The 12,203-nt window shown below is 24.3% G+C and overlaps 1 protein-coding gene across 1 annotated transcript; it reads right to left on the bottom strand.

Annotated features, from left to right (window-relative positions):
- Positions 1–905: 905 nt before the first annotated feature.
- On the bottom strand, positions 906–11,454 carry PCHAS_1136200 (guanylyl cyclase beta, putative; the record flags this gene model as incomplete). The annotated part of the gene is made up of 14 exons (XM_016798685.1): positions 906–1,065; positions 1,315–6,018; positions 6,162–6,565; positions 6,797–7,016; positions 7,159–7,457; positions 7,595–8,658; positions 8,878–9,134; positions 9,314–9,554; positions 9,701–10,042; positions 10,226–10,378; positions 10,489–10,663; positions 10,754–11,017; positions 11,172–11,300; positions 11,410–11,454. The coding sequence occupies 14 exons, from the start codon at positions 11,452–11,454 to the stop codon at positions 906–908; spliced, it is 8,457 nt and encodes a 2,818-aa protein (XP_016654062.1).
- Between the last annotated feature and the right edge of the window lie 749 nt (positions 11,455–12,203).

Here is a 12,203-nt window from a genome sequence, read left to right as displayed (position 1 = left end):
GATAGTATTCAGCTTTTTACATGGTTGATACCACTATAAATACACATATATATAAATATATATGACATAAACCTTTTTTAGGGGTACAACAAAGAATTCATAAAAATGTCAATGCTGGTATTTTGATTATTTTTAAGTAGTTATTTTACCCCATATTGTCATAGCATTAGACTTTCTAAATTTATTAATTTTTAAAAAATACACCTATTCTATATATAGGATGTATGAATTGCGGAATTGTCTTTTATAAACACTAGATCATTCCATTTTTTTTGAGCCTACTTTTTGCGATAGTTTCGTTTTTTATAGTTTTTTATTGATGTTACTCATTTTAGTATTCCATAAATTATTTTATTATTTTTAATTTTTTGGTAAAGCTTATAAAATAGTGATTAAAATATTATGTGTTGGAATAATAACAACATTTACAAATATAACGTTTATATATGCATTTTTTTTATTTTTATGTTTATTATTAATTCCATTCTTTTCGTTATTTTATTTTTTAATACCACTGCATTTTGCAAGACATTTGTATCGTTATTTTATATATTCATTTTTATATATAGCTATGCAAATATCAAACAAAATTAATTATATATATGTTTAGGATTAGTTATGCATATGGAAATTGTTTTATTATTTTTAATATTTTAAAGATTTATTTTATATTTTTTTTAAAGCGGTATCACTTTTGTGAAATTGCGACTGTGTATATTTGTTTTTGATATTTTTATACAAACACATTGTTCTCAAAAATTTTTGAATATTTTTAATTTACTTTTTTTACACTTATAAATAAATTAATGCAAAGCAATAAAAAAAGAAAAAAACAATGTTACTAAAAAAATATATGCGTTTAGCTTCCTCAAATCGCTGAATATGTTTTGTAATATATCAATGAATTACCCTTTTTCTTTATTTTTTTCTCGAAGCTTCAATAATGTATCGTAGTCTATAACTTTTGGATCATAATCTTCCTCATAATTTTTATCCTCTACAACATATATTTTGATGTCTTTATCGTTTATAGATATCGTTTTATAATGCCAAAAATTTAACTTCCTAAGGAATAAAAATATGCATGTATAAAGAATAAGAGTGGATATCATAATACAAATTTCACATTATTGATATTAATGTATTTAAAAAATAAAGCATTCGATGCAAAGTTAAGCATAAAATAAGATCATACACACTGAAAGGTAGATATAACTTATTATTGCAGAAAATAGAAATATGCATGAAAATATTTTTTTAAAAATTAAAGCCATATATGCTCAAGTCTATATATTTATATCTCATCAAACTTACGCATTTGGTTCGGTTTCCAAGAAAAAATTTTTAAATTGTTCTGAACAAACAATTTCACCAGGTATACCATTGGATTCAATTTGATTTGCTATTAATACATCCAAACCCCACATATCATATCGTATTCTTACTGATCCTATAATTCCTCCAACACATGAACCATAATGCAACCCTATTCTCATATTGAAGTCATGTTTATTAAATTGTATTTTAATAGTATTAATATTATGCAATATAAGCTTTGCTAACTTAAAAATACTTATTATTCCATCAGCTGCTTCTATTTGATCAGTTATTGATGCATTTGGTTGGCTAGTAGCTACATATGCATCGCCAATTGTAAAAAGTTTATACAATCCTAATTTTATTGTATCCTTATCAATTTTGGATATAAGTTTTTGTAATAATTTTAGAACATTTTTGGGGGCTGCTGTTTTACTCCATTTTGTAAATCCTACAATATCCGCAAATAAAAATGCTATTTTTTCATGCTTATACGTCAATTGTAAATTATCATTTTGATATTCCTCTAAGACTTGTCTTGGTAAAATTCTTGTTAAGAAATCATGTGAAGTTTTTTCCATTCTATTTCTTTTTCTTTTTATTATGTATTGTATTCTGTCTAGATATTCTGAATACCAAAAGTATAAAATATTTATGGAAAGAATTAATAGTATACTACAGCATATTCTTAATTCACCTACATGTATAACAAATAATTTATAAAATGAATATATAAAGAAAACGAAAAAAAATACAAAAAAAAAAAATTTATGTTTAAATAACATATTTTTAACAAATATTAGTTGCATAGAAATTATTAATTCTGTTGCGTCTTTCATAAAAAATATCGATCTTTCGCGTGAGTTTCCAACTAAATTACTATAATGTATACAAGCAAGATCTATCATAATAATACCCCAAGATGATAAAAATATATTCAAAATAAATGTAGTCCACATCATTTTACTTGAATTATCTTTATATTCTTTTAATTTTGTTTTTAATAAAAGCCATATAAATGTTATTGTAAACAAATATATAGATCTAATCAACCATATAATTACAATAAAATCGTTAGGTGTGTCCTTATGCTCATAATATGATAATTCTATAACATTGCATAAACTTAATATTAATTCTGATATTACAAATATAATTATTAATTTTTTTGTTAAATCAATATTTATTATTTCTCTGTAATATTCTCTTGTATACTCTTCTTCCAGTTCTTCATCTTTAAATTTGTAATAAAACCGGTTGAAATAGCTTGTCTTTTTATTTATTTGCAAAGTGGATGTTAATTTTTTTAAAATGTTCTTGTTATAATTATCAAAATTATTTACAAAATCAGAGTTTTTAGTGGTTACATTTGTGTTTGCTTTATTTACATCTCCATTTTTTTTAATTTGACTTTTTTTATTATCTGTTGTTATATTTGTTTGCCCTGATTTGGAATTATTCATTGTATTGTATTTTCCTGATTTTAATTTCTCGCTTATATAATTCTTTTTAAAGATATTTTTAAATATGTTATTTACTTTAGACGCTAATGAAAATTCTTTATTCTTTTTATTTTTATTTTTGTTTTGATTTTGGTTCCTGTTAAACTCATTGTTGTCATTAAAATATTCATTCATTTCTTCATCACCTATACTACTCGTTTTTTTCGATTTAATACCACATGAACTATTATCAGACGATCTGAAGCTATCCTCTTTTTCATCGTCTTTCAGACTGTAAAAACTGATTTTTTTCGATATCATTCTTTTCTTCAACATCATTTTATCTACATTTTTTGGGGACTCATTTTTAATATTTTTATTGGAATCATATTTTAATTTTTTTTCGTTATCTTCTTTTTTTAAAAAAATGTCATTATTTATCATTTCTGTGGATATATTTTCATTCGAAACATGTTCTGCCTTCTGAGCATAAGTTTGATAAAACAATTTTTTATTCATTTTTTGGTTGTCATCATGTTCCTCATCACGTCGGCTTGAAAAAATAATTCTATCTCTACTTCTGTTTCGAGTATTTTTTTTTTTATTATTAATATCTCCAGTTTTCATGTTAAGTAAACTTTGCTTTTTTTTGTATATTTTTGCGAACAAATTGTTGAAGTTTATAGGTTTTTTATTTTTCAATTTGGGGTCAATAAAATATTCAAATTCACTAGAATAGTTATAATTGGCCGTATCATTTTTATTTAAAAAATTATAAAAGCTTGTTTTTTGTCTATATGTATATTTTTTTTGTATGTCCTTTTTTTTTTTATTTTTTTTCTTAAATGCGTTGGAATATTTAGACATATTGTTAAAGTTAAAATAATTGGGTGTCACTTTTTGCCGATAATTTATTCTTTCTTTTATATATTCTTTTATTTTATCATTTTCTTTGCTAAACTCATCTTTAAAATCGATGGAATCTTCTCTAATTTTGTTTATTATATTTTTGCTTCTTTTTATGTATGGTGCCTTGATTGGTGTGTCAGATATTTCATCTTTTTCATTTTTGTCTACAGCATATGGCGAAGTAAAGAAATGATCAGAATCATATTTTAGTTTTGTCTTGTCTTCCATTTTTGGTGGTAGATTTATAGGAGATTCAAAATTATAAGCTAATACGTTTCTTTTAAAGCTTTTATTTGTTGAAAAACGTTCTAGATCTAAATATTTCGACTTTTTATAGTTATAATTTTTAGAACTGTGTAAGAAATCATTTTTTCTTATACTATTTGACCCATCGTCACTTTTGTTACAATTGTAAATTTCGTCTTTATCATAGCTTTTTAAAATTTCCCCCATCTCTTTCATTTTTACATTTATATTTTTTTCCTCAACATTTTCTTTTTTTATCTTTTTTTTTTTTGTGCTCGGCTTTTCCGTTTTTTTAATTATTTCTTTAGTTTCATCAATTATTTCGCTTTTATCAGGCGTCTCAATTTTATCCAATTCTTTCTCCTTAGTTATGACTTCGTTCTCATTTGCTATTTCATCACTGCTTCTAAATATAGATGAAGTAGATTCTGTCAACGCTTTTCTACGATCCTTTTTGGAGTCATCTAAAATATCAACCAGTAAATATGTTTTCATTTCCCCTTTTCCCTTTATGAACATACTTCTTTCTTTCCACACTAACGTTTTATCATCCTTTAGATATTTATATGTATCATATGATACGTGTATATGGTCCTTTAACGAAGTCGACTTCATTCTAGATGCAGTATTAACAGTATCACCAAAAAGCGAATATTGTGGTTTAACAGATCCAATAACTCCACTTATTGCTTTTCCTGTATGTATACCTATTCTTAAACTAATATTTTTATAGATATATTTATTTTCCGTTGGGAAAATACTATTTGTATCTTTGTTATTTGATAATGTATCTAATACCTTATATGATATATAATATTTAGCACTAAGTTGAGCAATAGCCATCTTGATTGCACATTTTGTATCATATTTAATTTTATGCACAGAATTATTTTTCTTTTCGCTTAGACCAGATGCAGCTAAATATGATTCGAATACTGTTTCTATTTTTATACAATTAAAATATTTTATACATTTATCAAAATATAAATATAAATTATCCAATGTCTGTACTAAAGTATGTGCTTCTAATGTAGATACCATAGTTTGAAAATCATCAATGTCACAAAAGATGACAGATATAATCCCTCGATCTTCTCCGGAAATATTTTTCCCCACCATAATACCATCTGCTTTAGGATCACTTACTAATAAATATTCGACTAAAAAGCTAGGCAGCATAGTATGTAAAATTTCAATTTGCTTACCTAAATTAACTTTTTGTTTATATCTTGTTAAAAATTTTTTTTTTAAATAATATATCTCATAATATTTCATAAATAGACAAATTAATGTAAAACTTAACATACAAATTAAAAAGGTAAAAATCTGTTGTTTACATATACACGATATATTTACATATTCTAAATTGTCTAGACTAGCATATGGATTGTCACAAAAATCAGTGCACATTGCGCTTAAACGGTTATTTTTATGGTAATATATCCATATTGATACGAATAGAATAGTTATGATCATTAATAATCCATCTAATATTTTAAAAGATAAAAAAAATATATAACAAACAGTAAAAGAATATGTTACTAGCATATTAATTATATTATTAACCGCATTCTCGGACATTTCTAGCAAAAAGCCTAATACTAATAGTAATTTACCAATAATAAAAAAATAAGTATGATTTGTTTTATTTAGAAGTAGCATCTTAATTAAATATAATATTGCAACCATATAATATATCACTGTTAAATACGATAGCGAATGCAAGTTTTTTTCAATAGATTTAGATATGATGATTTGTATTGTAAATGCTACCAAAAATATTATAAATAACAATAATATTATTATCCTTATTTTTAATTTATTTCTTTTCTCATATGTTTTATATTCTAAGTTTAGTTGCTGATTTCTATACTTTATTTTTATATCTATTATCTTTCTTAAAGTATCAAAAATATACTTATTTTTTTTAGATTTCCCATAATATGCATTGTCTTCTTTTATTGTATAAATTTTGGGGATTGGTGCCAACTTTCCAAATTTTTTATCATTTAATAGTTTCCCCCCTTCGTTATTAGTATCGCATTTTTCTTGTGTTTCGATTTTCAGTGTACTGGGATATTGTTCAGTTATGTCTGGGTATATTCTGTAAGGGTGTGAGATGAAAAAAACAAAACAGGCGATGAAGAGGGGTCAAAATATGAAAATATACAAAATTCCAAAAAAAATTGTATCTCTTTAGATACACAGACAAAAATTATGTCATATGAATTGTGCTCAATTGCTTACTTGTTCTTTACAAACTTCATGAACTTGTCGATGATAAAGTTAATGTATAGTATGGGGAGGAGAGATACCCAAAAATATGAATCTTCGGAATCGAAAAGGCTAAATTCACATTTTCCTGTTACTAAGCAATCAAATAATGTATAAATGTTTATATATATAAATAAAATCGAAACAATAACAACGGTCATGATAAAAAAAAATATATGCCATGTTTTTGAAAATAACAGAATTTTTTCAGATATTAAAAAAAAATTTAAAACAAACATATGGAATGTAAATTTTCGATGTGTAATTAAATTATATAGAATGTCTCGTAATATGTAATAAGAAACGAATGAAGCAAATATTGATTCGATTATGTTTAAAAATATTATGGTGTTGTTAAGAAAATATTTTCTTCTTGCCTAAGAACAAAAATCCAAGAGAATTATTTAAAGTTATAAAATAAAGAAATATGCAAATTATTATCATATTCCTTCATTGCTAATCTAATTAGAATAACAATAGGAACATTATAATGCGTAGATATTATTTTTTGTGAACAAATAACAAGAACAGTTATACTAAATTTAGCTAGTCGAACTAATGGACAGCTGTTTGTTTTACATTTTATGAATGTTTTTTTTTGTGTTTACTAGCTGATAAATATATGGGGATTTTCTGATAAACTTGTATGGAAGATCGATTTCGTATGATGCAAAAGCTACAATTAAGGAATAATGAAAGATCCCGAAGGTCGTTTGGGAATATAGTATTGATGAAATAGAGGACCCAGAAAAATAATTATCAAAATTATGGAAGAAATAAAATGAACCAATCATAACTTTCAGGTATATTATCCATAGAAATGCTCTACTATAAAAGGTATGTATAAATGAAAACCGGATGAGTAAAAATTTAATGTCTATATATTATATATGTATATATATTTCTAAATAGCTCTAACATGCAATACATATATGGTTACACAAAATATTATTTTTTTTGCTTATATTACCACAGAGAAAATCGATTCAATCTTCCTAATATAAGAAGTTCTCCAACATATTTGAATTCCTCCATTGCATAATCTGAGATACTATAAAGAACATTAACTTGTTTGTTCAAAGTCAAACATACACTTATTGTAGTGTTTTTTAAGAGATGTGCATCATTCAATGTCGATCCAACCCCTAGCACGGTCAATTTAGGAGTTGTATAAGAAATAAATTTGCTTATTATCTTCCCTTTTGTTTCATTATTTAATTTGCAAAATAATACAACAGTGGCTCGCATTATTATACACAAGAATATTTTCTGGTTTCCAGAAGGGGATAAAAAGATAGCAAAAAAAAACAAAAAAATGAGTAAAAAAATTGATATGTATATAAAATAATGTAAACTATTAGGGTGCAACATAAATAAAATAAATTTAAGAAGTTTTTTACACATACCAGCGCATGTTTATTTTCCATGATGTTCTTCAGACTTTTCTCGTTTATTGCAATAGCATAAGAACGAGATTTCATATTTTCCATAGAAACAAGGAAATTGGTGAATAAATAATTAGCAACTGTTTCTTCATCAGAATGATCTGGGTTCAAGAAATTAACTAAGAATAAATTTGAATTTGGAATAATTAGATTACATTGTAAAGCTGTCAAATAAGTATTTTTAGAAGAATCATTAGTAAATATCCATGATCTAATATCAAAATTATTGATATCTTTAAATGTTTCGACTACACCATCATTTAAATCATTTTTTAACCCAATAATGCCGATGCATTCTAAATCATATAAAAAAAATGTTTTTATTATATCAAAAAACTTGAAAGAAACTTTGCTTCTAACACTTTTTAAATAAATATATTTTGCAATATCTTCATTAGTAATATTTTTTTTACATATTAATATAACTTTTAAATAATTAGCTGTGTATAGTTTTATCGTCTTTTTAATTTTATTTATGTCATTCTTGTTTTTACATAAGTATGGTAAAATATTAAAATCATAACCACGTATATATAGTATCCCTTTATCTAATTCTTTTTTGTTTTTTAACATACAGATAGTATAATTGTTACTTCTTAAAAAATCATGAAAACATATTATGTAATACTCTTTACAGATATTTTTTAAATTATAAAAAAATAGACGCTTCTTATAACAGTATATATGAAAGCCTATTTTTTTTGAAGTATTATATAAGCATATATCTTCATGTTCTATTGTATTCATATTTTCTTCGCCATCAGAATCTACTGTATATTTATTTTCATTCTCCATATTTTCTACATCACTTTTTTTATTATACTTAATAGGATCAGAAGTTGATTTCTCATTAATATTATCTTTCATTTCAATATCACTAAATTTTTCATTATATATAATTATTCTATTACATGCGCACACTCCCAAAATAAACTCCTCTATTTTTTCTGACTGTTCATTGCTTTTTATCCCATCATCTAGTATCTCTTTACAATCATAGCTATTTTCACAATCCTCCGAAAAATCTACAAAAACGGTATAAGAGAATAAAATTATGTACAAATATATGAAACAGAGCTGAATCTTCATAAGTTATAAAATTAAAAATGCAATTACAGGCCTCATTGTATGGTGATATATAGAAGGTTCGACATTTCTCACCCTTTATATATACATATAAACATAAACAGAAAAATATACGAGTAAAATTCATTTATTATTTTTTATTTATTTTATGGCCATACGATTGTATCCATTGTCTAATAGCGATTTTACAGATGATGAAAGTTTAATTTTTTTGTACAAAAGTTCGTCATTTAAATAATTCGCATATATTTCCTCGAGTATTCTAGAGAAATCATCATTAATCGGATCATAAATAGGATTTATATTATTCCCAAGAATTTTAAAAAAATTATTGAAATCTCGAGAAGGGAAAAAAATGTTCTCTGGGTCTTTGAAAATCCGTTCGTCTAAATTTAATAGTTCGGATACATTTGTTCTGCACAAAAGACGTAGCAAAAGAAAAATGTTAGAAACAAGAATAATGCAAGGAAGAGAAAAAACTTATTCGAATTTTCTTAAAAATTCGTATCATTTTAAAGTCATAATCACTATATGTTAGACACGATTTTGTGGCACTCTCTGTAAATATATTGGCATTAACTCAAGCAAAATAACCTTTCCGCGTCCAGTATATTCAGGCTTGGCAATTTTAAAAATTCATCGGATATTATGAAATTTTTTTTTGAATATAAAACATTATTAATAGTGCAAGAAACTAGTATCTCTTTTTTGTTCACAAGAACTCCGTTTCTTGCAGTAGCTATAATATCAACTGTACCGAGTGCATCATTTTTATTTTTGTTAAAAACTTTTGTATTATTACTATTTTCATCGTGATTCATTCTTGCATCTCTTTCTATAATTGGAAAATTTAAAGAAACAAATTTTTATTTGGATTTAAGCATTTCAATGGAAATCATATTAAAAAATGCAGGATTTTGCAGACATAGTATGCCGCATACATAAAAAAACATTTCTCAACATATTTATTGTTAGATATACCTATTTTTAAACTTTGAATTATGTATATTAAACTTTTTTCGGAATATAGCATGACAGGTAAAACTAATATATATAAACCAATAAAATCTTCTAGAATAGTAAAAAATGTATCATTCGGATTTTCTAGTAGTTGCCCTTTTCTGAAAAATATGGCTTTTAATATAATACTTAATACGACAAAAAATATATACATAAATATTAAGTAATATACAACATTATTCATTTTTATACAAAATGTCATATTTTCTTCGATTTTACGGGGTATGTTCAAATTTTTTTTCGTATCTGCGCCAGTATATACAACAACACCATCAATATATTCGGCTCCCTTTAAAATGGAGGCTTAATATCGGGTGAAGAAAATAAAATAAAAATAGAGACAATATATATAGTAATGCAACAATAATAATTCAATTATGAATATTAGTTTAATCAAAGAAAAAACATTTATGATGCAACAAATAATATTCATTATACTTTAGATATTGGTGTATAATATTTTTATCATCTTTTTTCATTTCTTACATTGAAGAGCAAAGTTTTCATAACTCAAATGTAATGATCTTGGGTGCTTGTCGAGCTTATAAGTTCCTTGAAAGCAAAATACATTTTTGTTAGGTAATTCACATTTTATAACACCATTTATTTCTGACAGCATTTTTAGATAATCTCTATCGACTAAATTCAAAAGTAAAGCAATACAAATGATAATATGTTAACAGTTAAAATAGATCAATCAAAAAATGGGCGTGCATATACACATTCGAAAATATACATATGATTAGTACTTTTATATTTTTCAACAGGATGTTTTATGCTTTTATTATATAATCCATCAATTTTAAATGAATCAACAACTGCATTTGTATTTTTTTTAGAATAAAGTATAACAACATCTGCAGGAAATTCTTCACCTTGGAATACCCTAATTATGTTTCCAACTTTTATATCTTTGGTCATAACCTAAAGATATATTTTAACAAAGTTATGTGCGTTCCTAATATATATGCTATATATTTGTATATGTATTCCTTTTTATATTTATTAATTTACCTTTTCAAAATACGACATTTTCGGTACTATTCTAAGGTAGTTCTGTGAATTCGCATTTTTTATGTCCTTCAGCAATTTTAGCTCAAAAAGACTTTCTATAACAACCAAAATTCCAATATTTAGCAAAAGCGAAATAGCTGTGTCTACAAATAGATATTGTTTTGTTATTCCTTGGCTTATTTCAGAAAAAATATACACCGTCATAAATAAAGTGTAAACGATAACTGCATCGAGTGATATCAATCTTCTTACAAAATTATACAACTAAAAAATATAAAAATATAAAAAGAATTCTATCAATATTATAAAAAATAATAAAAAAAATTATTCATTATAAATATATAATTAAATGTATCCATATTCCATATGCATTATAAGACGTCGTAAAATTATATAGAAAGAGAATGGATAATATTACCGAAAATTGATATATTCTAAAATAGTTTTTACAAAACTTTTGCAAGTCATCTTCTGATGTTGGATTTATAATAACTTTTCTGTAAAGCTTGCTGTTTTTATTTATATGTTCCCTTTTCCCATCTAAGTTCTATAGATTAAAAAATATACAGAAATAATAAAATACCCTTAAAAGGTAAATGCAAGTATCTAACAAATCGCTTTTTCTATTTCTTTATTTAATTTTTTCAAATTTTTACCATTAAATTTAAAACCTCGCTCTTTATTTTATCTGTTTCCTTCATTTTTATATTTAGCCATTAACAAAAAATAAAATGTTCAAAATTATGTCTATACTTTTATATACATTAAGAATTACACCAATATTCTAATATAAACATAGAATAAAAAATTTGGCTAATAGTATGTGTCTATATATGCATAATAAACATTTTAATTTGTGAAAGTGGGCAAACAAAAAGGAAGGGTATTTCTCATTATTTATCATATTATTATCTTTTTTTTTGTATTTTTATTATACATTTTCGTTGATCGCTCTTTTTCTTTATTTTTTTTTTATTCAACAATATATCTATTCCCATTACCCCCCCAAAAAAAAGTATAATAATTTTGTAAAAATATCATACAATTTGATGGAATAACTTTTATCCTTTTTAATTAACCATTGTTAAATATTTTTTGTAATTCATTACATTTTTATTCATTGCTATTGATATTTATTTTTTACGTATTTTTTTTCAAGCTTAAGCATATAAGTGTGTGTATTAAATAGACTATATAAGTCGTCAGGTTTAGACCAGTGTGCATTATGTATAAAGGAATATACCTAACAATAATATATGCACATTTAAATAAGATTATATGTAATCCTGATAATTTTTTGTACAATTTTTTGATAATATATACATTTTAATGGCAAAAAAAAATATATATTTATTTACATGCTTATATGAAAAATTCTATATGTATCCTTGATGATGTTGTTTCCACAAATATTTAAATAATGATATTTACATTTTCATAATTAAATAAA

The sequence above is a fragment of the Plasmodium chabaudi genome (genome assembly GCF_900002335.3).
Source record: "Plasmodium chabaudi chabaudi strain AS genome assembly, chromosome: 11".
NCBI classification, from domain to species: Eukaryota; Apicomplexa; class Aconoidasida; order Haemosporida; family Plasmodiidae; genus Plasmodium; species Plasmodium chabaudi.
This window is presented reverse-complemented; position numbering and strand designations above follow the sequence as displayed.